Genomic DNA, 24,612 nt, shown 5'->3' with positions numbered 1-24,612 from the left:
CCCTGGGCCACTGAAGTGGAGCACATGAACTTAACCACTACACCACTGGGCCAGCCCCTGGGGGGGGCCAGTTTACTGTTTTTGATAGTGCTCTGGTTACAAAGTTGCATCCGTTTTGAGTAGTCTACCCTTAATCCTATTTTTTTTTCCCATAAATCCTGTTATTTTAGTGCAATTTCACAGAATGGAAAGCTTTTCAGGAACACGGTATAGCAGAAATGTGTTCTAATGGACCTCTGGTTAAACATGATAGGTTAACGTGCTTCTCTTTACCTTATTATTATAAATACTCAATGAAAATCACAGTAAAACAAGCAACGCAGACATGTAAGACACAGGAGACTAGGGCTGGCCCCGTGGCATAGCGGTTAAGTGTGCGCACTCTGCTGTTGGCAGCCCCGGTTCGGATCCTGGGCGCGTACCGAGGCACCACTTGTCAAGCCATGCTGTGGCAGCATCCCATATAAAGTGGAGGAAGATGGGTAGAGATGTTAGCCCAGGGCCAGTCTTCCTCAGCAAAAAGAGGAGGATTGCGGGGCCGGCCTGGTGGCGCAAGCGGTTAAGTGCGTGTGCTCCACTGCGGCGGCCTGGGGTTCGCTGGTTCGGATCCCGGGCGCGCACCCACGCACTGCTTGGAAAGCCATGCTGTGGCGGCGTCCCACATCAGGCGGAAGAAGATGAGCACGGATGTTAGCCCAGGGCCAGTCTTCCTCAGCAAAAAAAAAGAGGATGGTTGGCAGATGTTAGCACAGGGCTGATCTCCTCACACACACACACAAAAAAAAAAAAAAAAAAAAGAGGAGGATTGGCATGGATGTTAGCTCAGGGCTGATCTACCTCACCAAAAAAAAAAAAAAAAAAGAGACTATAATATGAGAAAATTTTGGGAGATGGCAAGTAGATGGAGGAGTAGCAAATGATTTCGCAGAGATAAAAGAAAAAAGAGGAAGCCCAACAATTGTGGGATCCAACACTAGCAGGGTACAAAATGCCTATGATGACGTTTAGAGTCCAGGCAGTGGAGCCAGACTGCCTGGGTTCAAATCCTGGCTTCATCCCTTACCAGCTGTATTGACTTTGGCCATGAGTTTCCTCATCCGTAAAATGAGGATACTACTACTGTCTTCCGCATAAGATTGCTGTGAGGATTAAATCAGTATTTGTAACAGGCTTTGAACAGTGTTATATAATAATTTATTAAATAAAAATAAGTCGACTTTATTTTCCAGTAAATCTCACCTGTGTGCCAATCCAAGACACATAGCTGCCATTTCGCGTGGTTCTACCCCAGGGATTAATCCATCCATCTGTGAACGGATTCCTCTCATAAGTTCGTTAACTACAGGACTATGGATACAACTGAGATTTAGCTTTTCCTATAAGAACAAGAACATCTGTATTAAATAAAGGAAAGTTTTCCTGAAATCATTTAAATAGCACTGATTTAAATATATACATTTCTCAGTTTCATAAAAAGCAGTTTCTAGTGTGTTTGTGGGAAGAACACTTGAATACTGGTGGAAACCAAAAGTGGCACAAAATTCCTGGAAGGCAGCTTGGCTACATGAATCAAAAGCCATAAAAAGATGAATACAACTTAACCTAGCAGCTTTGTTCTTTTTACTGGCTTGAGTGGTCATTTACTACCATACATTATTTAGCTTCTTTTTAAAATTATAAAAGTAATACACACACAAGATTTTCATCAATAGTACTATAGACAAGGGAAGTGAATGAAAAGCACAAGTTCTGAGCTTTGGATCCTTTTCCCTAAAGATAAGTAACTGTCAGCATCCCTTACTTACTTCCAAATATATACATATGTTGATGTATATGTCACACACATACACAAATCTTTATAAACACAGCTTACACTTTTACACACCCCACACAAACAGGATAATAAATTTTGTTCTGCACATCTTCATTGTTTTTCACTCCTTCATACAAATCTACACAGTTCTAGTTTGCCAAATGCAAATAATGATAGGCATGCAAACTGTATATATTTTATGTTTAAGCAACAAATATTTAGTATGTATACAAGTCATATTCAGTCCAAGTCTTTTTTTTCTTTTGGTGAGGAAGATCAGCCCTGAGCTATGCCCATCCTCCTCTATTTTGTATATGGGATGCTGCCACAGCATGGCTTGATGAGTGGTGCATAGGTCCACGTGCAGGATCTGAACCTGCAAACCCCAGGCCACCAAAGAAGAGTGCACCGGGCCAGCCCCGTGGCTTGGCGGTTAAGTGCAGGCGCTCCACTGCTGGCGGCCCAGGTTTGGATCCCGGGTGCGCACTGACGCACCGCTTCTCCGGCCATGCTGAGGCTGCGTCCCACATACAGCAACTAGAAGGATGTGCAGCTATGACATACAACTATCTACTGGGGCTTTGGGGGAAAATTAAATAAATTAAAAAACAAAACAAAACAAAAAAAAAACAAGAAGAGTGCACAAACTTAACCACTACACCACCGGGCTGGCCCCATAAGTTTTTTAAATAGAGAAACTGAAAAGAAAAAATTAAAGATACCCATAATCCCACCACTCAGCAATTTGCCCTGCTGCAGACCTTTCTGTATGTTTATTATGCCAAAATTTAATGTTTTTAACAGAAAAATATAAACTAAGATTTGTGGGCACTTCAAAGGATGAAGATAGAGATTGATATCATCATAGAAAACTTCATTAACTGACAGTATTAGAAATAATCTATTTAAACGAAATTCTTAAATTCACAATCCTGGCTTTAAAAACCCTCAAATCTCTTTAGCACTTTCCTACCTACAAAATAATATAATCATTACTTCAAGAATCAGAGGTATGTTCATGAACATGATAATTAACCTGCCACTGTAATATCTACTGTAACTACTAAAGATCAAACTACATTGGCTCTCAAACTGCTCTGCTTTTGACGTTTGGGAGCCTGCTTTCTTTCTGCTTTCTACAGGCTTTCTTTCTACTCTCACGTTATGTTTAATCTCTAGCAACTCTATCCCCTACCGAAGTTTTCTAATAAACATATACACTAAAAAAAAAACATGTTATGACCCCATTCATGGAAAAAAAAGTGGCTAAACAAAAACATGGCAGGATATACATAAAGTGTTAACAGATTATCTCTGGGTGGCAGGGTGAAAGCTAATTTTTACCATTTTTTGGTGTATTTGTATTTTCTAGAATGAACAGGCATTACTTATACATGCTTAGTCCTCATAATCATATTGGAAATCAATTATGATGTAGCCTAGGGGAAAAAAGATCACGTTTGAGAACTTAGAACAACTCATTACAAAAGCTAGGCTTTGTCGTCACTGTGCTGTATGGTGAGCTCTCATTAGCAGGCGTGAGAGAAAATCATAACTTTACCTTTATGACCCCTCCTAGTTTAGCATCAGCTACAGCCAGGGGTTCATGTGCTTCTTTTACTATTTTCTTCAGAACTTTCTTAAGTTGCTTATTGATTTTGCCCTCCATCAGAGCTGTGAATGCTTTTCAGGAAAAAGAAAAACAAAAGAGTTAACTCTCAAATTTTTAACTGTAAGAGCTTAAGATTTTATTTAAATTTAAAAAATAAAGCAAAATAAACACTTCCTTTCAAAAGGGCTGAACTTAATATTACTTCTGAAATGAAATGATAAACATAAAAATGTTTTACAAGTTACACATTTCACAATCTCATCTGATCTTCCCACTCTCAATTCTGCTCCAGAATCAGGAATTAAACCAGAGCCAGCATTCCTTTCCCTACGCCACATGAATCTTCTCTTGAACTCAGAGCTAGAATCATAAAATGTCAGGAACATCTATTTTGGAATGACAAATAGATTCACTCTCCTATGTCATTACAGACAGACTGGCCCGATGCTCTGGATGTGAAATACTCTAAACTCCTGTCAAGACTCTGGTAGATAAGAGTGTATTCATTTTGAAGGTTGTGCTGCAGTATAAGCATGTCTGAGTGGAGGCCCTATCTTTGCTAATCCCTAATCCAGATGTGGCATCACGCCTCTGCTTATAAACCTACAGTGACGGAGAACTTACTACTGAAGGCAGCCCATTCGATTTTGGGACGGCTTTCATTTTTGGCAAGTTCTGTATCTGCCACTTTATAACTCTGACCCTTCCTTAGGCCTACACTTAGATCTTCTGGACCCACATGGACTAATACCTCTTCTGATATTTGTCTGGGTTTTGGCTGAATTTAAAATGTTTGGCAGGAAGGAAGTGTGCACAATTTCTAAGGCCAGGCAGTCTGTGCTTCATGAGCCAGGTACTTGCTCTTCCTTCTTGATCAACATCTACATCCATCTGAATTACAAGTCCCTTTCACGTTACCTGGGAAGATGAAAGGTGAGGACAAAAACTATTTGGTGACCACACAGCTCTTACAGAGGTCTCTACATTCTAACAAGCTAAGATTCAAGCTACTTTTGCTGGGTTCTAACCTTTTACATATTGTACAACACTGACTCCTTATAATCAACTTTTCTATTAAGAGTTGTATTCTTTCAAGTTTTTAATCTTTTATAATTAAAAAATTTTATTCAACTTCCTGCTTCTAGTTTTCAATCTTCTATATCTACTTTTATACTTTAACCTAGTGTTCTCCTTTATTTACAATTTCTTTAAAAATGTCTACTCTACATCTATTCTAACATTTAAAAAATTTACCTTCCCTTTATCAAAAGGCTTGTTACTCTTCCTAATATGTACTTTTAGAAGATGGTGTACAGAGATGGTGACAGGGCCAAGGGAAAGCTGAGTCCTTCCTCTTCTTATCTTCTCTACTGGCCACTGTCCAGCACCCCCTAGCAGTCTTTCCACCTCATCCAAATGTAGGCTGGCCCCAAATTTTACTGTGGCTATTTGAAGACTTGCACCTTGAAAATTTGACCAAGAATAAAAATAAACCTGTCCATGCAAATGGCATATTTAAATTTCTGGGACCAATATAAATTCTTGACAGCATACCCCATCAGACTCTTTCTTAGGCTATGGGTTTTAAATGCATACTCTGACATCTACAACCACTCAGTTTTGGTTCTGTCATGTCAAAACTGCCTTATAACAGGGAATGGGAAGCTAATTCTCAGGAAGGACTCAGCTCTCTTAATAAGGTGATGTTCAACTTGCTGGTAAAAATAGATGGGAAAAGGCACTGTAGAGGTTTCTATGACCAGATTCCTGACAGAGCTCACTACTTTCATTCATTTACCCCAAAATATTCATGTGCTAGAATCTAGGGATTTAACAGTGACCCACAACATAGTCTCTGCCCTCAGGGAACTTAGATTGGGGGGGGAGGGGTCAGGGTTTGACTTTAAATTTTCACCTAGTCTGGCATTTTCCCCATTTATCTAACATTATTTTAAAGAACACCAAAACCTCACTAGGAAAGTGAGATGCCTCTCAAGCCTCAGTTTATCATCTGTAAATCAGTGATTTTATCTACCTCATAGGATTATTTCAAGGATTAAATAATTTTGAAGTGATGAATACAAAATCTGACAATCATTATGTGATCAATATATTAGCAGTTAATAGTAAAACCCTGTTTCATGTCTGGGTAGAGGTGGGATCTATCCATTTAACAGTTTAATAAAAACTGGTCAGAAATATCCCCAAAAGATTAGAGGTTATATGCAAAAGGAATTCAAAAGACGCCACTTGGGATCTGGACTGCAGCTCTTTACAACTCCAGGAGGAGCTGTTCAAATCAGTCTATGTGAATAATGCCTCCCAGAGTTGGACAATGGCTAACACAGTCTTGCTTGGGATTTTACCAAAATTCTACCCATATTTAATTTAAAGCTGTGATGAACAGAATTATCTTTGAAAAAATCTCCAGGCAAAATTTACCATAGTTGTGCTTTATGGCTCTATGAGGCTCTAATTATTGATGTACTGATGAAGCAGCCTTAGAACTATCTTTAAAAATTAAAAAAACTGGCCCCATTGTTGGGTCCTCCCTCCGTTTATCCCTCTGCCAAGGTTGGGGTGGCTCATTAATATTTCAGCATATTCAGTTACATACCTAATTTTCACAAGAGAACTATACCGTTCTCCTGTGGCTGATAAACAAAATTATTTGTCTGTCAAATTCTTGCCTAATTTTAAGCCATATTCTTCCTTACGGTCCTTCATTTTGAAATTATACCACCAAGCTGATTTGAGACAGAATTTAAGCAATTGAAAAATTAATGATTAGAGTTTTGTATCTGGTCTTCTTTTTTTCCCTAACATTAAAAAAATCTTATAAGAGGGCCGGCTCTGTGGCTTGGCGGTTAAGTGCGCTCGCTCTGATGCTGGCGGCCCGGGTTCGGATCCCGGGCGCGCCCCGAGGCACCACTTCTCCGTCCAACCAGAGGCCGAGTCCCACGTACAGCAACTAGAAGGATGTGAACCTATGACATGCAACTATCTACTGGGGCTTTGGGGGGAAAAAAATGAATAAATAAAATCTTAAAAAAAAAAAAAATCTTATAAGACCAAGTGCCTACTGAAGCCAAGCCTAGTTAATAAACTCTATTACTATACATCTGTTATTGCATGAGCACTAAAGTATATGAGTCATCTATTCTTCTAAATCGTTCAAAATCATGCCCCCTTTAGATAAGTAACTCATATGTCTCTCTATAGTTTTCTTTTTTTTTCCCTAAACATGACAAATGGTCATTTCTTTTTCTTTTTTTTTTTTGCTGGGAAAGATTCTCTATGAACTAACATCTATTGCCAATCCTCCTCTCTTTTTTTCCCTCTCCTCCCCAAAGCCCCAGTACATAGCTGTATATTCTAGTTGTAAGTCCTTTTAGTTCTTCTATGTGAGCCGCTACCAGAGCATGACTACTGACAGACGAGTGGTGTGGTTCTGTGCCCAGGAACCAAACCCGGGCCACCGAAGTGAAGCACACCACGCTTTTAACCACTAGGCCATCAGGGCTGGCTCAGTACACCTCTCTATAGTTTTTGTATTAGAACATACACACACAAAAAACCCCCTCTATTAGTTTTCCTAAAATTTCTAGTAATATTGTGCTTTTTTGAAAAATGTATACCCCTGGAGAGCCGCTTTATTATTATTTCAACTGTGAATCCTGGCTAGTCTCAACTTTACTCTTGGATTAACATGATCAGAGAGCTGTGTACTTGACCACATTACCTTGGTCCCTTGTAGAACAGCTTTTACTGAATTGTGCTTCAGCATTATGCTGTTGGTTTCCACAGGGAGATCAACTTAACCACTTCTGATCTCTCATCACATGGGGGGAAAAATCAGCCCTATGGTGAAAAAAGCTAACTCAATGTTGTCTCAGTGGTAGTGACGAATGAGTTAGATCACTTAAATTCAGTTCCAAACAGAATGCATCATTGACAACATTGAATAAAGTTAACTCAGGCAACTGAAGCAAACAATCTTTTAATAAGGATAACAAATTGCCAAGATTAAAAACAAAAAAGCTAGTCTTCGACTTTACCTGCTAATGCTTCTGCCGTATCCTGAAATTTCTCAAAATGTTTTAGCTTTACTCTAGAGACAAAAGCAAAACAAAAAACACGTTATGAGGGTCCATTGATTCTGCAAAGCCACATATTTAGGAAAGAGGTGTTGGACTGTTTCCAAATCATACACCAATAAAAGAAACTTTCCTGTTATTGGGTACCAAGGTGCAAAGTTAGATATTCTTCACAAAATGAACAGTTTCTCTAAATGTTAGGCTAGTAATGTTTGCACTATTACAGAGAAGGTTATGGCTCTGAAGGAAACTTAGAACAACAGCAAAGAAGTCTGCTATCACATGTAAACCACAACAAAGATGCTGAAGCTTCAACAAAACCTCTGCTGCTTAAAGCTGGACACAGATGCCTTTTACTATAAAGCATAGAAGTGGCCTAAGAAAAGGTTTAATAGTCCCTCTTTGGTCAGGAATCTCATGACACTGATATGTTCATCTAGCACCAATGCCATTAATGAACAGCTTATCGTCAGATCTGATTCCTCTTACCCTTACTTTACCCCCTTCCTCCCCAAATGCTACGTGGAGGATAACATCATTTTATATCAAAACAAATACATACAGTCAATTCATTGTTGCCTCAGTGGTAGTGACGAATTTTGAGTTAGATCACTTAGATTCAGTTCCAACAAGAATACATCATTGACAACAATGAATCAGGTTAACTCAGCAACCCAAAGCATATAGCCCCTTAAAAAGGAGAAACAGTCTTCTATTGTGTCTAAAATACTGTTATCTTAAGCAAGGTTTTCTTACCTGGTCAGGGAACACCCTGGGGTCCCTTAAATATGCACTTAATACAAAGATTTACGGAAAAAACAACGATTTCACCTTATTCCATCTCAACCCACCCCCATTTCCATCTTTCTGAAGCGGCATTTGTTCCTATCTCTCTATACTCACATAAATGCACATATAGATGTACAAGAACACTGCCAAGTGGGATCACATTATACAAATTACTCTGAAGCATGGTCTTCTCAGTATATCATGGACCTTTCTCCAGGTCAACAAGAGATCTATAGATATACTACAATTTATTCAACAATTCCACTACTGATGGACATTTAAGTTGTTTCAAATTTGGGGTTTTTGCCACCACAAATGCTGCAACTCTGTATTTTCTCTGTTTAGTATGTATGACATTTCTTTGGGTTCAACACTTTTTATTTATTTGTTTGTTTGTTTATTTATTTATTTTTGTGAGGAAGATCAGCCCTGAGCTAACATCCGATGCCAATCCTCATGGTTTTGCTGAGGAAGATTGCCCCTGGGCTAACATCCGTGCCCATCTTCCTCTACTTGATATGGGAAACCACCACAGCATAGCTTGACAAGTGGTGCGTGAGTGTGCGCCCGGGGTTCCGAACCTGTGAACCCCGGGCTGCTGCAGCAGAGTGCACACACTTAACCGCTATGCCATCAGGCCGGGCCCCAACACTTTTCAGAAGCTTAAGTAGTTTCCTTCTATTCTTATGAATTTTTATTAGCACTAGCAGACGAATTATCAAATGCCCTTTGGCATCGAAGGACACAATCTAAATCCACATGTATTAAGAGATAAGTCAGGTCCTTCCTAGGACCACATTCACCAAATGGGCTATTTCACAAGGTGATTCACAGATGGTGAAATAGCCATCTTGACTCTACCTTGAGGAAAAGCCAGCTCTCTCTCCCACCACATATTCCTTAAGCAGGGCATCAAAGGTATACTTTATTTTCTCATCCAGAGACCTTGATGAAGTCAGGTACACCTTTTCAGGAGTTACTACCTAGTTATTTTATTACTCCAGACAGAGCTAGGAAGTAGAAGTCATAAAGAATAAATTATGAATTAAGTTCAAAAACATTTGAATACCACTAACTTAGAGAAACTAAAAGTTAAATCAATCAGCAACCCATGGTTTTGATAATTATTACTTTTAACAGAAATTTATTTCAAATATCTTGCAAAATAGTAATTTTGGGGCACTGTCCAATCTAGTCTGCAACTAATACAAATTAGTTGAGATGGCCTATGCGCCAAATAAGGAACCTAATAATTAGGTTCATACCAATATTACTGCTGATATAGATTTCAAAACAAAAAGTTATGAACTTAACATTATATGAATTAGGAAGGGAAAAAAATGTAAAAACAAAAACACCCTAAATGTTAACTGCTAAATTCTTAGTTTCAAGATGACTTACATTTTATTCGCTTTCTCTGGAGTTTCAAATTCTTTCCACAAACTATCAACCTCCTGAAGTTTCTTCTCATTCAAAACCTGTAATAGACATTTAAATAATTTTCTTTAAAATTATTATGCACAGCTTAGGCATACATAGCTACCCTCTTCAAGTACAACTGTACACATAAAATGAGGGCGGTGGAAGCTATTTTTTCCTCTGAAATAACGAACCAGTTTTCTTACTCTGCATAATTTTGTGGTCAAATTAGTAGCTCAAGCAGCCCATTTAATAACTGGATGGAATTCAGATCTAGTTGGGGTCTTTGTTGAAAACTTTTTATTTTTAAAGAGACCCTAACCCCTTCACAAAGCAAATCATATTCACAGAACATCAAAAGACTTTATTTGCCTACTTTCTATAGAACAAATTTTGTTATTTACTGCTATGATCATCCTCACATAAAAGTATTATGGATTTCTCTAAAACTAAGATACTGTCAATTGTAAGACACATCTAGAAGTAAGAAATTTTAAAATGCAAAGGAAAAAAAGGGGCACTTTTTATCTGCGAAACACAATCACTAACATTTAGGTATACACTTCAAGACTTTTTGACAGTTTATGCAACATTTTATTTATGCAGACTTTTAGGAATCATACCACGCATTTAACATATCATGGACGTAATACTGGGTTTTAACAACCTAGAACTGCACTGTATGAATATACCATCATTTATGCCCTTATTGATAAACATTTAGGTTATTTCTAAATTTTTCTCATCCTTAAAAAACATATTTTTGGAGTTATACATGTTGTATTTCTATAGGACAAATTACTGGAAGCGGAGTTAATGGACCATATAGGAAATGCATATTTTATGTTGACAGATGTTACCAAACTGCCTTCAAGAGATTCTATTAGTTTCACTTAAATCAAGAGTGAACAGAAGTTCTTATTTCCCTACACCCTCACCAACACTCTGTGATGTCAACTGCTCAAGTATAAGATAGGGTAGGATCAATTCCAAAATGCATCTTCCCCCATATTTAATGTCCTTGAAACTGGAATGTCTTACAACTGATGGCAGTTCAGTTTAATTAGCAGTGTAAAATAATGATGTATTAAATTTGGTGAAATATAGTATGTTTAGATATTATGCATGTACTTTTATGGGAAAAATCAGCTGATAAATTAAAAACTATATCTTACTGATAAACAACATGTTATCAAATCTATAATATCACAGAATATTTACACAGTAAGACTTATTACCCAATTATAGTCTAGTACATATTTTTGTGATAAAACATTACGACATATGATATTGCAAGTTGCACAACACCTTTAATTTGTCAGATGAGTCTGGCCACATGATTTGTTGTGTTGTTTAAATTTAATCCCAGGGGCCGGCCCTGGGGCATAGTGGTTAAGTGCTGGCGTTCTGCTGCCGGTGGCCGGGGTTTGGATCCCAGGCACGCACCAATGCACCACTTGTCAGACCATGCTGTGGCGGCGTCCCATATAAAGTGGAGGAAGATGGGCACAGATGTTAGCTCAGGGCCAGTCTTTCTCAGCAAAAAGAGGAGGATTGGCATGGAGGTTAGCTCAGGGCTGATCTTCCTCACAAAAAAATAAATAAATAAATTTAATCCCAGACACAGCTGAACTAGATATATTTACAGAACTTGAAAAGCTGGTCAAAATAAATCAAACTGGAAAAACTTAGCCATCAGAGTAATACAACACTAAATGATTGCAAAGCATAGTGTTTGTACTGAAAAATCACAAGCCACTAACAGTTCTATTTTGCTTATCATGAAAACTTTAGAATCCAGACATTCCACCAAATTTCACGAATGCACTGAAATATTAATTCAAAGTTATTTTTTGTTACAGGAATTTCACAGAAGAGTCCTGACTTTTGGAAATAGTTTGTTCAAAGAATCCAGCTAACCACACCCAAATTCACTGATTGTTCAGAGGATATGTACGAAATAGGGGATATGACTCATGAGTAAAATTCACATTTTCTCTAGTCAAAAAGCAAGCATATTTGAAGATAACAATTGGGTAACAAAATTGGCATATTTAAGAGAGATTATCAGAAATCTTAAAGTAAAAAAGGAAATGTAATGAAATCATGTTGATTCACGACCACTCAGAGGTCTCCAAAGACTTTGTTATGGCAAACAAAACCTTGGCTAATATATGTTCCCAATTGTCCTACAACATATTGAAGCGAAGTTCAAGATAAAGAACTGTCTATATTACTAATAAAGACAGTCTGAACATGTAGAACTAGAGATAATTGCTCTATTTTCTGTTATACATTTATCTCAAATTTTTAATCATTCATTTTCAGACAGAAGAATCTGAAACATTTGTATACAAAATTCATTTTTGGTTTTATCATTTTGGATTAAAATGGAATAATTTCCACTTCCAAAAAGAAATAGTGTATAGCTATCGTTACCATTAAAATGTTCAGCACTACTGTTACATTGTTTGCTAGTTTTAAAACCAGTCTTTATATTTAAGACATATATTTTATAATCTTTATACTTACAGATAAAATTAAATGTTCAGGATTTGCTTCAAAACAATACAGTGGCACAGGGGAATGGGAGAGAGAGGACACAAAATGAGCCTGTCAAAGCTGAGTGATGGGGTAGGGTACATGAAGTTCACTGTAATCTTCTACTTGGCTGCTTGAAATTTTTCACAATAAAAAATAAAAAACACAAACGCATTTCACAGCATGCCAGATCTACCCAGAGCACCCTCCTCTATTCCAGACAGGAATGAGTTTATAAGTAGAAAAGGGTGCACTGTATCAAAAAGTGTCTTCTCTAATTTTCACTTTTTTATTGGTTATTGTGGGATTTTCTATATTTTATTTAAAAATTCAATGCTAACTTTTTTAGGTTTACTTCACAGACAAAAATGGGTAACACCGTTTTACGAAATTTGTTTGAGTTGTACACGATTGTACAGGATGACTTGAATAGTTGCAAATGCAAATTATTCAAAAAGGAAGGAATTGATAAATGCAACATAGATTAGCTTCAAAAACAAGCTAACCGAAAAAAGCCAGACACAAAAAACTATAACATTACTTCATTTACATGAAATTTCTAGAAAAGACAAAATTATACAGACAGAAAGTGGCTGCCTAGAGCTGGGACTGACTTGCAAATGGGCACAAGGTAATTCTGAGATGAAGTATTCTAATAGTGGATTGTAGAAGTGTTTGCACAACTGTATAAATTTTACTAAAACATATCAAACTGCACATTTACAATAGGTGAGTTAGACAGTACGTACACCCAATAAAGTTGGAAAAAATATACTGCTCAGTAATCATGTTATACATGAACTCTGGTATACACAAAAAAAATCTCTTCCTCAAGGCTTTGAGGAAACGGAAGAACACACAACACTACACTACAAAGCTGCACTGTATGATGTGACTAAAATTTAAATGAACTAAAACTAAAAAAATTCATCTCCACAGCTTTACTAGCCACATTTCAAGGGTGAAATAGCTATATGTGGCTAGTAGCTACCACATTGGGCAGCACAGCTACAAAAGGTCTGGGATGAGTAAGACTAAGGATGTCTTTAGTCTTAGTCTGTGTGCCATGTGACATGAGGGACACAGGTTGAGTTTTTGCAATATTCTAGAAATAACAATAACAGTTCTTTTACATACTGTCTTTGCAGTCATATATAACCTTATTAACAAGCAATAAGTTTTTGAAGATATTTAATTCTTGTTGAAGCACTATGTACATATGGCTATGCGTATACTGGGCCATGATATAAAATGTATTTCTTTTTTTTAAATAATTTTATTTATTTATTTTTTCCCCCAAAGCCCCAGTAGATAGTTGTATGTCATAGTTGCACTTCCTTCTAGTTGCTGTATGTGGGACGCGGCCTCAGCATGGCCGGAGAAGCGGTGCGTCAGTGTGTGCCCAGGATCTGAACCCGGGCTGCCAGCAGTGGAGCACGCACACTTAACTGCTAAGCCATGGGCCCAGGCCTAAAACGTATTTCTTACTGTGAATTGAGGCCAAAAAAGTTTGAAAAAAACTTCTTAAAGCATTCTCATTAAAGCATGAATTTTATGCAACCAATATAATTTTATACCACAGCATTTTAAAAGATTATGGGAAAAGCACCTTGTACTGTATATCTACTTTTCTATACATGTAATTCACATACCACAATATTCACCCTTTTACAGTGTACAACTTACTTTTTTTGGGGGAGGAAAATCAGCCCTGAGCTAACATCCATGCCAATCCTCCTCGTTTCGCTGAGGAAGACCGGCCCTGAGCTAACATCCCGGCCGATCTTCCTCTACTTTATGTGGGACGCCTCCACAGCATGGCCTGACAAGCAGTGCATCGGTGCGCGCCCTGGATCCGAACCGAAGAACCCCAGGATGCCTCAGCAGAGCTCGAGCATTTCACCGCTTGCGCCACCGGGCCGGCCCCTACAACTTACTTTTTAGTATATTTTCACAAAACTGTGCAATCATCACTAATTCCAGAACATTTGGTATGTTGATTTTATTCAGAAAGAATCAATAACTACTATTAATTGCAAGTACTTATAAATGAATCAATATTTCAATATATTCAAGCCTTTAGTTATTTCTCTAATATTAAGTTACATAAACCATAAACCACAATTTAACTGTAACTTGCAGATAAATGACATTAAAAACTACAGTTCGCCGGTTTGGATCCCGGGCGCGCACTGATGCACTGCTTGGCAAGCCATGCTGTGGCTGCGTCCCATATAAAGTGGAGGAAGATGGGCAAGGATGTTAGCCCAGGGCCAGTCTTCCTCAGCAAAAAAAGAGGAGGATTGGCAGATGTTAGCACAAGGCTGATTTTCCTCACAAAAAAAAAAAGAAAGAAAACTCAAGACTTATTTTTATGGAGCAGAATATTCCTCATTAACAGAAATCAACAATTCATCAAGAGACACGGTTGAATATTTTACGACCCAGGTCTATAAACCATACAATTGCTGGGCCGGCCCTGTGGCTTAGCACTTAAGTGTGCACGCTCCGCCCGGGTCCGAACCCGGGCGCGCACCTACGCACCGCTGCTCCGGCCATGCTGACGCCGTGTCCCACAAACAGCAACTAGAAGCATGTGCAACTATAAACCATACAATTGCTCAGCCAACTCCTTCCCACCATCAGAGGCAACCGTGGATGGTGCGGAGTTGCTCCGCTCCCTCTAAGCACCCACTTCAGGACAGTATACACAATATCAATTTAGATGAATTCATCCACTGATATGATGCAAAATATGACAGATCACGTTGGCTAAGAGAATTTGGGGACAGGACCAGAACTCTACTTAAGAATTTAGAGGGGCCAGCCCCGTGGCTTAGCGGTTAAGCGCGCGCGCTCCGCTGCTGGCAGCACAGGGTCGGATCCCGGGCGCGCACCGACGCACCGCTTCTCCAGCCATGCTGAGGCCGCGTCCCACATACAGCAACTAGAAGGATGTGCAGCTATGACATACAACTATCTACTGGGGCTTTGGGGGCAAAAAAAGGAGGAGGATTGGCAATAGATGTTAGCTCAGAGCCGGTCTTCCTCAGCAAAAAGAGGAGGATTAGCATGGATGTTAGCTCAGGGCTGATCTTCCTCACACACACACACACACACGCACACACAAAAAGAATTTAGAAAAGACTGCAAAAAAGGCGAGGACAAGTAAAATAGACACGTTCCTGGGCTCTAAAGCCCTTAAAATTCCTTTAAAACTGCTAAGTCGGCAATTACAGACGACTTCAATGAGAGAAAAAATAAGCAAAGTCAGCTTTTGATTTTAATTATTATTTTACTAGTTTTCTTAAAAATAACAAGTATTTAACGTAACAAGTGTAAACAGAAGTATATTTTCAAATATCAGAAGAGAAACTTGGGGAATAAAATGAAAAGCTCCGCCAAATCATTTTCGTATGTACCCTTCCAGACTTTCTGCACCCATACCACATACATAGTTTTTTGACTCACAACTAGACTCACATTATACATATTTATCTAGCATTTGTTGCCTTATCAGCAGATACACGAAAAATTTGTTGTTCGTTGCTATATTTGTAGAGCTCAGAAGAGCGCCTGGCACGTGGACGGCACTCAATTTACCTCCTCCGTCCTGACATCTCAATAGCATCCCACTACACGAATGTCCCATTATTCAATCATTTTCGTGCTGATAAACTTGTAAATTAATTCCAAACTTTCCCTGTTAAAACAACCAAATTCCATACAGATTATCACCAGCCCAGATTTCTCCGCTAGGCTTCAAACGTGAAATGACAATCGCGTTTCCACGTCTAAGACATCGCAAGCTTCACAGAGCCCCAACCGGATCTGTTTAGTAACCCCCGTCCTCCCCGCAAACCCCAGCAACTTTGTTTCTCCTCTCTTCCCTACCATCCCGCACCCACTTACTTATACCAAAACCTCACACTCTTCAATCCATCAGCCAAATACTGCAGTCCTGCCTTCAAAATTTCTCCCGATATTTCCTTCCCTCCACACCAACCTTAATCCAAGCAATTTCATCTTGTCTAGATTAACGCAAAAGTATCTTTGCTTCCTTTCTTGCCCGCCCCCGCCCCCGTAATCTACTCTCCACACAGCAAAGCAACTTTATTAAAAGACACAATCAGACCAGGCCATTCCTCTCCTTAAAATCTTTCAAGCATCCCTCAAAACACTCAGAATAAAGTCCAAATTTATCCTAACCTGTATAATTCTAATGCGGCTCCTGTCCACCTGCCTAACCCCGCCAAATCCTCTCACACGGAACCCGGCGCGGCCACGTGTTCACCGAAACACGCGCCGCCCAGGCCCAGAGCCTTCCCTCCCTCTCGAGCTGGGGGACATGAAAGGCACCCACGCGACCCTGAGCAGCGTCGTCCTCTCCTCACGCCTTGCCCTCTCCTCGCCCGCCCAACACCCGCCTTCCCCTCCGACCGCTCAACCTCCCCCCTACCTTAAAGATGGCGTAGCCCACGGACGTTTCAAACAGCACCAACATGCTGAGGCCGGGTCCGGGCGCGGCGCGGCCTGCCGCGAGCTCTAACACCAGGAAAAAAAAGACCAAACCTGCGGCCCGCAAGGCCGCGCCTGACCAAGCACAAACTCACTCGCCTTCCTGCAAAAAAACCCAGACCACGTTGCCGGAACGTTCCACACCGCAAGGTGCGTGGAACGCGCTAACGCGCTTCTCCTTCTCCAAGGCTTCTGGGATATGACGTCACTTCCGACAGATGACGTGCGGCAGAGCGAGCCTTCGCTTCCGGTTTGTTCCCGCCACAGGGTGACCACGAAAATATCGCGAGACGTGTTAAGGACTGAGCCGACCTTTTAGGCGGCTAGGCCGCACGGAAGTCTAAAGGGGAAAAACTTGGCTTTTTATTATTTTTTTTTTGAACTCCCATATATGATATATTTTACCTTCACAGAAATGCGGAGTTGTCTCGTCTGCTAGCCTCAGGCGTCTGGAATTTGGGAAATGCTAGCCGCCAGAATTTACTCCGGGGATAGCCATGCTTTGCAGTGAAGTCCTCAGAATGACACCATGACTGTCACTGTATATTGGAGCACTCCTGGCTCTTCTCTCCTCTCTGGCCAAACTGATTTTTAGCACGGATGTCTTTCAAATATATGTAGGTCTCTCCCGTTTTTGCTACAGTGACTCTAGGGCATGCATTTAGACTTTAGGTCCTTGTCTTACTGTAATTTGCTTTTCTAGGACCCTTCAGTGTGATTCTTTCAATAGCTCAGTTGGCAGAGTGGAGGACTGTAGTGGGTATAGGATCCTTCAGTCTCATGCCGGATTTAAAGACCTCAATTATTCCACAAGTCTGGCTTCCAATAGGAGTAAAATTTCCTTCCTTACTTCCCAAGCTCTATATGCAGATTGCCTGTAAACATTAAGCTGCAACCTGCTGAAAGTTGTGGAACGCTAAGTAACTTGATTTTCTCAAGCAGTTCTGCAACTTGGGATCAAGAGGAATCAAAATCCTGGACTGAATAAGTGAAAAGATGAAAGTGGGGGAAAGTCAAAGGATAGGGGAATCTAGGGGACAGACAAGAGCATGATTGATTATAGCCATAGGATCCACTGTGGTCAGGGAAGCAAGAGAAACCAAAATGGCTGGGTGAGTGAAGTGGAGGCACTCTGTTTATGGTTTATATTCACGAGATTTTTTTGTCTAGTCTCCTTAACAGAAGTGCCATCTGTGAGAGAGTGCAATCTATATCTTACACATAATCGTATCCGTATAGGGCATCACCTTGTGCTAGTCATGAAGTAGGATCTCATTAAATGAATGAATGTTTGCAGGAAGTAAAATTCTTTTCCTTACATCTAAAGCTTGCATCTTTTACCCAAAGAGAAATGAAACCACTGATTCAATGAGAAACCTCTTTACTGTGGCATCTCCTAGAAGTTATCTTTGCACATTGCCATTTACATAATCAGCTCGGTGATGCATTAGTCAGGGGTTCAGAGCTGACTCTGATTTTGGATGTGGCTCTTGGCCAAATACAGTAATTGTCTGAAAATTCCCTGTTGCAAGAGAAAAGTAAGCGATTCAATACTTTATTAAACAAAGTACTAGGTCAAGGGGAGATAGCACAAAGAAGTATGAGGAGGAGAACATGAGAGAGTATAGATAACCCAGAAGAGGGCTTATAATTTTAGTAGTGGCTTAACATGGTGAAGTGACAAAGACAAGGAATGTACTTCTTCCATTCTCTCCCCACCACCTAACCCCATCCCTGACCCAGCTAGAATATAAGCTCCATGCAAGTTCATTGCTGGATCCCCAGTTCTAGGCTGGTATCTGGCACATGCTAAGGACCCCATAAATATGAATAGTGAATGAGTAAATGAATGATTAGAATGAATGAATGATGGAACTAAATTATTTCACGGTGCTGGTAGAGGCCCCAGGTACTTTTTGAGACCTACTGATATTAGCAAAAGATATCCTCTTGCTCAGAGACCACTCATGTGCCTTGTAACAGGAAGGAGATGCTCTGGATGTTTCATGTAGTCCATGTAGTGAACATGTTTCATGTAGTCAACAAATATTTGAGTGTCTACTCTCTGCCAGGCATTCTTACAGGCACTAAGGACATAGCAGTGAACAAAACATGGAAAAAACCTCTGTACTTCATGGAGAAGGGGAAACAGAAAATAAATATCTAGTATATTAGATAATACTAAATGCTACAGAGAAAAATAAGGCCGGATAGGGGAATAAGATGTTCCAGGATGGTCAGGAAAGGTCTCATTGAGAAGGTGACATTTGAGTAAATAACTTTAGGCAGCCAGCCATGAAACTATCTAGAGAGGACGAATTTCAGGCAAAGAGAACTGTGTATTCAAAGACACCAGGGCAGGAGTGTTCTCGGAACAGTAGGACCAGTATTGAAATGACTGTAAATGACCCCCATTTTAAATTAATGAATTAACTTCCCCCCCGCCAAAGCCCCAGTAGATAGTTGTACATCATAGCTGCACATCCTTCTAGTTGCTGTATATGGGACACGGCCTCAGCATGGCCGGAGAAGCGGTGCGTCAATGCTCGCCCGGGATCTGAACCCGGGCCGCCAGCAGCGGAGCGCGTGCAATTAACCGCTAAGCCACGGGGCCGGCCCAATGAATTAACATTTTTATCGCTGTAACAACTAGTATAACCAGCCCTGGTGGTCTAACGGTTAAGATCCAGCACTCCCACCGCAGTGGCCCAGGTTCGTTCCCGTCAAGAAACCTCACCATCCGTCTGTCGGGTGTTATACTGTGGTGGCTGTGTGTTGCTATGATACTGAAAGTTCTGCCAGCAGTATTTCAGATACCAGCAGGGTTACCCATGGCGGGCAGGTTTCAGTGGACAGACTAGGAAGAAGGACCTGGCCACCTACTTCCGAAAAAATTGGCCATGAAAACCCTGTGAATAGCAGTGGAGCATTGTCTGATAGAGCACCAGAAGGGGAGAGGATGGCACAAGAAGACAGGGCAGGGCTCTGCTCTGCTGGTCACGGGGTGGCTAGGAGTTGGAATCCACTCGAAGACACTAACAAGGAAACAACTAGTATGTTTGTTTGTTTTCAGTGCTCATCATATGATGTCATCTTCGCAACAAACTTAGGCAGTAGGTGCTCTTATTATTACATCATTTTCCTTCTCAGAGAAGTGAAGCAACTGTCTTGACATGAGTGCAGCCATATTTGGCCGTTCCATTAACCTACAGCCACTGGCACACAAAGAAATATAAAGCTGCTTTCTGTGTGGTGGGAACTGACCTTTTTCCCAGGAAGTGGCCTTTCTCCCGCGGAGATAGTTGCAATTTGTAAGAATTTCAAGGTCGTTTGGGTGTCACGGCCTGGGGCAGACTGGCCACCTGTGCTGGGCTGGGATGACACCAAGGGAAAACAATGCACGTACACAACTGCCGGGCTGGGACAATAGCCAGGAGGCTCAGTGCACATACGCCACTGATAACCATTTGTGCATGGGAACACTGAATGCTTGCTCTGTAAACTCTGTAACTGCTTATATAAACTGCTGGAAACCAAGGCCTGGTGAGAGTCTCACCTGTGGAAGGGACACCTTGCCCAGGATGTGTGATTCCCGTTCAGCTGTGTCAATTGAAGGGACTCTCCCCGGCAGTGGGACGTGGATGTTGTGAGTAACCAACCGATCTGACGTGTTCTCTTTTCGGTCAACCTGGTGTTTCTCTTTCTGGTTGATTTGTGTCATTTCCCTTCAGTCGATGTGGATGTTTTCCTTTTCCAGTTGAGCTGATGTTTTTCCCTCTTAATATTTGACCTATTCCAATCTGTTTGTGGACTATCACCTTTACTATCCTCTATATAATAAAATGTACCTTCAGTCCATTTGTTTGGAGTGGAAAGTTTCTTTTACATCTCCAATCGAATACCCGAACCTCTCGTAACAGCAACCCAAGATCACACAGCCTCCTGCACTCTTTCCTTTAGGAGTCCCCAGAGGATGAACCACGGGGATTGTTCCTATCATACAATGGTTAAGCTGCTGCCTATGGCTCTGTATTCCCTTGCTCTGGTGTTGGCTAGTATTGCGGTCTTTCTGCTCTGTTGACTGCTGCCACTTTATTGAACACAGGTGCTGCATACGCCATTTCCCACCTTCTGTAGACTACCACCTTCAGGGGTTCGGGTCCCTCTCCAGATAGCAGGGAGGCAGCTTTTGTGCCCCCTAACCTGTGACACATATTTTTCCTTTTGGTAAAGCCCTTTCCTTCCAGAGACCATCAGTGCCTGGAGGAAAGAGAGACAGTTAGGACATGGGTTGGAAACAGGCTCACACCTCCCACCATCTGTTCTAACAGCCATGCTTCTGCTCAGTCTGGCTCATGCAACTAGACACATGATGATTTTCTCTCATGACCCTGTTGTTGCTCTCTCCAGTCTGGCATTTTCTGAGGACGTCCTGCCATCAGATCAGGACCTGAATGAATCTCAATGTCTTTCTCTCAGTTCACCCTGTGGGCCCTATGTGAATTAAGAGCATCTACGTCAATGGAATTCCTGACTATTTCAGTTAAAAAGTCTCCTGAACATTGAGACATAAAAGTTTGGAGGCTAGTCCACCCAGAAAACCAGCGATGATCTGGTTCTGGTGAGCTGTGTCACCGAACCCTGCAAAGCAGCCCAAGAAAGTCTCATCTGTGACCAGCTAAAATACAGTCGCACCCATTCATCTCTTTCTCGTGAGCTTGGACAAAATGAGCCATTCCCTCTAAACTAATCAACTCTGGATGCATGGTCAAAATTTGTAAAGCTGAGGTCCAGACCCTGAACTACATCATGGTATGGGCCTGAACAAATTATTAGCTGGTCTCTCTCTTTGACATTACCATCTCTTCTCTAACTTCAACATTCTTTAATATCTTTTTTCAAAAATAAGCTCTCTGCATGTTAAACGATTATAAAATATGAAAGGATAGCCTATTCGTTTATATGCCTACTACATACTAGACCCTATACTTTGTTCTGGTCCTTCAAAGACATGCAATACATAATTCTTGCCCTCAAGAAGCTAATGATTGGTGGAGAAAGCAGACTAGTACAACACAATTACAATACCACAGAAGTAAGCAGGAGTCCAAATGTCAGCTTCCCTTCTTACAATTTATGGATCTTTGGGTCCTTGGATAAATGATTGAACTTCTTTGGTACTTTTTTTTTTTTAATTTTTTTTCCCCCAAAGCCCCCGTAGATAGTTGTATGTCATAGTTGCACAGCCTTCTAGTTGCTGTATGTGGGATGCGGCCTCAGCATGGCCGGAGAAGCGGTGCGTCGGTGGGCGCCCGGGATCCGAACCCAGGCCGCCAGCAGCGGAGCGCGCACACTTAACTGCTAAGCCATGGGGCCAGCCCCTTTGGTACTTTCTTTGTGTGTAAAATAAGAGTAACATCTACCTCACAGAGTTATTGTGACTATTAAACAAGATAATATTTTTATTTGACATAACTTAAGTGCTCAGTAAATGGCAACCATTACTATGTAATTAAATTAAGACAATAATTCAAATAGATCAGAGGAAAGGCATATCAAGAAGAAAACTAAAGAAATGTGGAACAAAATTGACACTGACTGCTTCCACTAAGGGTAAAAATACATTCACATCCTACAGATTACAAACACGCACACATGCCACTTTGCACCCTGAGAAAACAAAAACAAAACACAACAAAAAAATTTAGTTCTAGATTCCAAATTAAATGAAACTTCGAGCCTTCCTGTAAATTACTGACTCTCAAACAAAAACAACTCTCTTTGACTTTTGCGATGCTAATATCTGAGGATATGGGGAACGCTTTACAGATAAGATAATCATGTGAGAAAATTGCTATTTTTTCCTCTATTAACAGATTGTTAACTTGGTAACTTTGAGTATTTTCCTTTTAATACATGTTTTGTTCATTTGTTCTGTTTTGTTTTGTGGTGAGTAAGGCTTTTAAATACTGGCCTCCTTCATAACTTTCTTGGCAAGTAAATTTTTTTTCTATATGACTTTCTCTTTTAGTCTTCTTTTGGCAGTTTTAGAGATTCCACTGAAAAGTTGGGTGGATTTTGTCTATCAGATTTGAGCAGACTACATTGCCAGAGAACGGTACCATGTGGGCTATTTCCACCCACAAATAATCTTCCTGGCTCCTGAGTTCACTCTCATGTGGCAGTAGAGCTTTACTGTGATGAAACCTCTTTCTGTGTTTCTGGTTCTATGTTTCTAGCTAATGGACAAGTCTGGATGTAGTTCTGGTTTTGATTTGTGTACAACTGCTGGTGGCAGAAACATGGAATCTGGCATTTATGTATCTGTTTTTTTGTTTATGATACAACCATTCGGTCTCTGCCAGATGGCAGACAGACACAGGGAATCTTGTCATGGTTGGGTAGCAGAAGTCAGAGTATCTGTCCTTTTATGTGTGTTTTTTTGATTATTTGTTGATTTGTCTTTCTGTTTGTTTGTTCTGGCACTCTATGTTATTTGTCTTATCTGTGGGTCATTATGAGTTAAATAACTAAAAATATTTTATGTATCTGTGAACAGAAAACAGCTCTTTGAGATCTGGAACTGCTATAACCAATTGGTTTTTTTTTTCCCCAACCCTTGGCTAAAGTTGGCAAACTGTGGCTGGTTTTCTGTTTGTGTAGAAATGAAAATTTTTTTTCCCTCTCTGCAAAAGAAAGTTAGCTAACCTTTATAATTGTTCATTTATATTTCTGTATCTGTGCTACCCACCCTTCTCTGAAAACGATTGGAGATTAATTGGTCATAAAAATGTGTCATTTGTATGCAATCAGAAAGACCACTATCAAAGGGGAGAAAAGGTATACAACGAAAGAAAAAATTGAAATTCTTTTCATACGATGTATGGGAAATAATTTGATCTTGCCCAAAGAGTGGTCTGGCCTTTGCCTTTGGCTTCTGGGAGGTAATCTGTATCATACCTGATAGGAGTGTCTTTGTTTGGGGGGGTTGGTGATGCCACAAAGACCAACTGTGTGACCAAGTGGAGACTGAGTTCAACCATATGGGCAATCAATCAATCAATCAATCATGCCTATGTCATGAAGCTTCAATAAAAACTCTGGATCTGAAAGCTTGGGTGAGTTTCCCTGGTTGGCGATACTCCATTAGTATTGTCACACATCATTGCTGGGAGGGTGACAACATCCTAACGCCATGGGAGAGGACATCGGAAACTGTGTTTGGAATTCTCCCAGATTTTGATGTTTGTGCTTCTTCCATTGGCTGATTTTGATCTGTGTCCTTTCCCTGTAATGAATTGTAACCACGAGTATAACAGCTTTCAGTAAATTCTTCATTGAGTCTTTCTAGTGAATTATTGAACCTGAGGGTGGATCTGGGAACCCCCTAAATATGCAAGTTAGTATCAGAAGTGAGGGCAGTTTTGTGGAGGACTGTGCACCCTCTAAACTTTGCAGTTTCCAACTTTCCAACTCCAGGCATATGGATTTAGAACAAAGAAAAGAGAACTTTGAAACGGATTCACTTGGTTTAGATAACAACTATATGAATGGGCCTGAATGTGTGGTAGAATGTCCTAATTTGAGTAGGACTTACTGTTTCTGACTTGTCTGGAGCTTCGTGATCTTCTGAGACATCTAAAGGGTTCTCCAGGCATGACTTTTTCTTTCTCTTTTCTCAAGGGAAAGAGGAAAGTCCCATAGAAATATACAAATGAACTAAGTCAAGATATGCGAGAAAGCTCCATGTATGGAGAAGGTGTTAATAAATCCTAAAGTTGTGCCCCTAGATTGATCCATAATCCAACCAAACAAGCATTACA

General features: G+C 40.4%; 2 protein-coding genes and 2 non-coding genes across 7 annotated transcripts in view; 1 reads left to right on the top strand and 3 right to left on the bottom strand.

Moving 5' to 3' along the window:
- The window catches only part of NOP58 (NOP58 ribonucleoprotein), a 29,065-nt gene extending 12,102 nt beyond the window's left edge, over positions 1–16,963 (bottom strand). For 2 of the 4 annotated variants that reach the window (XM_058549624.1, XM_058549623.1), the window contains exons 1-5: positions 16,731–16,963; positions 9,713–9,789; positions 7,484–7,536; positions 3,375–3,496; positions 1,240–1,376 (exon numbers count right to left, since the gene is read on the bottom strand). In XM_058549624.1, coding sequence (XP_058405607.1) covers positions 1,240–1,376; positions 3,375–3,496; positions 7,484–7,536; positions 9,713–9,789; positions 16,731–16,775 — 434 coding nt within the window. In that variant the 5' untranslated portion in view covers positions 16,776–16,963. Of the gene's footprint in view, positions 1–1,239; positions 1,377–3,374; positions 3,497–7,167; positions 7,287–7,483; positions 7,537–9,712; positions 9,790–16,730 lie in introns of those variants that run through there. The other 2 variants (XM_058549625.1, XM_058549626.1) reach the window with 2 other exon arrangements.
- LOC131411096 (small nucleolar RNA SNORD70) lies at positions 7,306–7,390 on the bottom strand. The gene has a single exon (XR_009221490.1). It is a non-coding gene; the product is annotated as a small nucleolar RNA SNORD70 (small nucleolar RNA).
- Positions 8,091–8,178, bottom strand: LOC131411095 (small nucleolar RNA SNORD70). The gene has a single exon (XR_009221489.1). It is a non-coding gene; the product is annotated as a small nucleolar RNA SNORD70 (small nucleolar RNA).
- SUMO1 (small ubiquitin like modifier 1) overlaps positions 16,774–24,612 on the top strand; it is a 46,891-nt gene continuing 39,052 nt past the window's right edge. Inside the window, exon 1 of the mRNA XM_058548601.1 lies at positions 16,774–16,939. Coding sequence (XP_058404584.1) covers positions 16,774–16,939 — 166 coding nt within the window. The remainder of the gene's footprint in view (positions 16,940–24,612) is intronic.

This window comes from Diceros bicornis, chromosome 10, assembly GCF_020826845.1.
Source record: "Diceros bicornis minor isolate mBicDic1 chromosome 10, mDicBic1.mat.cur, whole genome shotgun sequence".
Taxonomy (NCBI): Eukaryota; Metazoa; Chordata; class Mammalia; order Perissodactyla; family Rhinocerotidae; genus Diceros; species Diceros bicornis.
The sequence above is the reverse complement of the archived record's forward strand: the minus strand, read 5'-3'. Positions and strand labels throughout refer to the sequence as shown.